The sequence below is a fragment of the Helianthus annuus genome, chromosome 16 (assembly GCF_002127325.2).
Source record: "Helianthus annuus cultivar XRQ/B chromosome 16, HanXRQr2.0-SUNRISE, whole genome shotgun sequence".
In the NCBI taxonomy this organism is placed as follows: Eukaryota; Viridiplantae; Streptophyta; class Magnoliopsida; order Asterales; family Asteraceae; genus Helianthus; species Helianthus annuus.
In genome coordinates, this window is record NC_035448.2 from 184,542,441 (window position 1) to 184,545,816 (window position 3,376).

At 43.8% G+C, this 3,376-nt stretch overlaps 1 protein-coding gene across 1 annotated transcript; it reads left to right on the plus strand.

Annotated features, from left to right (window-relative positions):
* Nucleotides 1–288: 288 nt before the first annotated feature.
* LOC118488314 lies at nucleotides 289–2,793 on the plus strand. Its single transcript, XM_035985684.1, has 2 exons — nucleotides 289–1,603; nucleotides 1,736–2,793. Exons 1-2 carry the CDS (start codon nucleotides 289–291, stop codon nucleotides 2,791–2,793), a joined length of 2,373 nt encoding a protein of 790 aa, XP_035841577.1.
* The last annotated feature ends 583 nt before the right edge of the window (nucleotides 2,794–3,376 follow it).

The following is a 3,376-nucleotide window of genomic DNA, read 5'->3' on the forward strand; positions in this document are numbered from 1 at the left end:
TCTATCATCCAGCATAGGAATAACGTTGCCGTATTTTATTATGTTACCAGGTGTTCGTATTCGCACCCCACGTAGGGCAGCGTTTGCATCAACAGGTAGTGTCCAACCCTATTTTCTTACCATACACGTTTTGTTCCCTTTTGCACCTGACTTTACTCTGCTGTTTGATACGCTACTCTCAATCCGTACGTTGTAACAAGTTTACCTGCTACAAATATTATAGGTGCGCATGTTAAGTACCAAAGCCTTGGCCGTCTAACCTTCACATGCCATAATTGTGCAGCGATCATGTGGTATGAAAAGAGGATTAAAAATACAAAGTCGTCTGATGGGACGACTTTCTCTTCGTGCTGCCAGGATGGCAAGGTTTTGCTTGCTCGCCTTCTTGATGCTCCTGAACCATTAAGATCATTACTTGATTGTAACGACCCAGAGACAGTTAGATTCAGAGAACATATTAGAGTGTACAATAGCATGTTCTGTTTCACATCATTTGGGGGAAAGATTGATCATGCTATAAATAGTGGTCGAAGCCTATACACCTTCCGAATAAGCGGTCAGAACTACCACCGAATAGGAGCCATGTTGCCAGTTGAAGGTGAACAACCCAAATATGCTCAACTATATTTCTACGACACGCAAAACGAAGTCAAAAACCTTATAGCTGCTTTGTTTAGACAGACCCATTGTCACAGCACATGTGATGAAGCAATTATTGCGTCCCTCATCAAAATGTTAGACAACCACAGTTCTTTGGCTAACGCCTTCCGAATGGCGCGCGACTGGTGCACTCAGAATGAAAGCAACAATTGTCATCTACGCTTACTAGGCCAAATAACAAACAACCCACAGTACAATCGCCCTAATGTGTCTGAAGTTGCAGTTCTTATCACAAACGACTTTGGGGAAAACACCGAGCCACGTGATGTTATCGTTAGTACAAAGAACGGCGCGCTTCAACAGATATCAGAATTACAACAGCTTTACATGCCTTTGCAGTATCCGTTATTGTTTCCGTACAGAGAGACCGGGTTCCACGAGCGAATACACTTCCATGCCAACACCGGACGTCGGGCTACTAAACGACAATGTGTCACAATGCGGGAATACTACTGCTACAGAATCCATTATCGCAACAATGAAGGTACCCCCCTGTTAAGAGGCGGTCGTTTATTCCAACAATATTTGGTTGACTCATACGCGACCATCGAAGAACAAAGGTTGCGCTGGATGAGGAATAACCAAAATGAGCTGCGCGTTGAACTCTATCATAATGTTTGTGACGCTGTGACGCGTGGGGATACAAATGCTGAGGCTATCAGACAACGCATAGTTTTGCCGGCAACCTTTACGGGCAGCCTAAGATATATGATCCAAAATTACCAAGACGCCATGGCTCTGTGCCATGCTTTTGGGAACCCCGACCTGTTTGTAACATTTACAGCTAACCCAAAATGGCCTGAAATCGAAGACATGGTATCTCTCATATCAGGACAGAAGTCTGATGACCGTGAAGATGTTGTATCACGCGTTTTTAAGCTAAAGCTGACCTTCTTGATTGAAGATATTATGAAGAAACAAATCTTTGGCAGCTGCAAAGCAGGTAAAGTTTGTAATACCTCGCCTCTTTCTTTTGCTATCAATTCTCCCACAAATACTAACCTTTTTTAGCTTTATAATTTTCTCCTTTTCCCCCTCTCTGTCTTTGAATCTTTGTCCCCCTGGTTATATACAGTTGTTTACACAGTTGAGTTTCAAAAAAGAGGCCTACCGCACGCGCATCTTTTATTGTGGCTTGAACATTGTGCCGCGTCTCGCACGCCTGCCGGTATAGATGATTTGATTTCAGCCGAGATCCCATCAAAAATTGACGATCCATCCGGCTATAAGGCTGTAACAGATTACATGTTGCATGGTCCATGTGGGAATGATGCGCGCGGTGCTCCGTGTACAACAGATGGAAAATGCATGAAACACTTTCCAAAGCCATTTTATCGAGAAACGACAATTGACGAAGACGGTTACCCGATTTATCGACGACGAGATACCAAGATTTTCTTTATGAAGGGCAAAACGAAGCTTGACAATCGGTTTGTCGTCCCATACAACCGTTATCTCCTCTTAAAGTACGAATCGCACATCAATGTTGAATGGTGCAACCAGTCCCGAGCAATAAAATACCTGTTTAAATACTTAAACAAGGGGCCAGACAGGGCTACAATGGTTGTTCAGGAAAACATTGGCAATGATGGTGAAAGGCGTACACAACAGATTGTTAAGGTCGATGAGATTAAAAACTATTTGGATTGCCGGTACTTATCGCCGTGTGAAGTTGTGTGGAGAATGCTTGCATTCCCTACACATTACTCATTCCCATCCGTCATGAAGCTAACGTTCCATACACCTAACCAACATCTACTCACGTTACGTGATTCGGACAGCTTGCCAGCCCTGTTAAACCGGGACGGGTTACGAGACACAATGTTCACCCAATGGTTTGCACTAAACAATAGAGATGCAGCGGCAAGAAAGTTTACGTACGCCGAGATACCAACAAAGTATGTGTGGCAAGAGGATAATAAGGTATGGAAAACGCGGTTGGAGCGGACAGCCATTGGGCGGATTGTGTATTGCAATCCAGCAGCTGGGCCAAAGTATTATTTAAGGATGTTGTTGGGAATTGTGAGAGGGCCCCGAAGTTTCGAAGAAATAAAAACGGTCGACGGAGTCGTGTATGAAACGTTCAGAGAAGCCTGCTATGCGTATGGCTTGCTTAATGATGACAAGGAGTAGAATGACGCTCTTTCAGAGGCTAAATTATGGGCATCCGGTTCCCAGCTACGGGAGTTGTTTGTTACCATGTTATTGTTTTGCGAAGGGAACCGCCCGGCGCAACTGTGGGCACAGAATTAGGAGATACTATCTGATGATATTTTGTACATGAAACGTAGACTCTTCATGTTTCCGGGATTACATTTATCGGACGACCAGCTTAAGAACTACTGCCTGATTGAACTAAATGAACTATTGGAGAAAAATGGAAAATCGTTGGTGGATTTGCCAGATATGCCACGACCAGATACGTCGCTCCTCAATAAGATGGATAATCGTCTAATCAGGGAAGAGTTGAGTTACAATAAAAAAAAGTTGACAGACGAACATGATCAATTATATGCATCACTCAACACGGAACAAACGGTCATATACGACACAGTCATTGATTCTGTTACCACCCGAAAAGGAGGGTTTTATTTCGTGTATGGACCGGGTGGGACAGGCAAGACTTTCCTGTACAGAGCCATCCTGTCACGCTTGAGATCGATGGGCCTGATTGCCCTTGCGGTTGCATCTTCAGGTAAAAAAATAATTCTGTAAT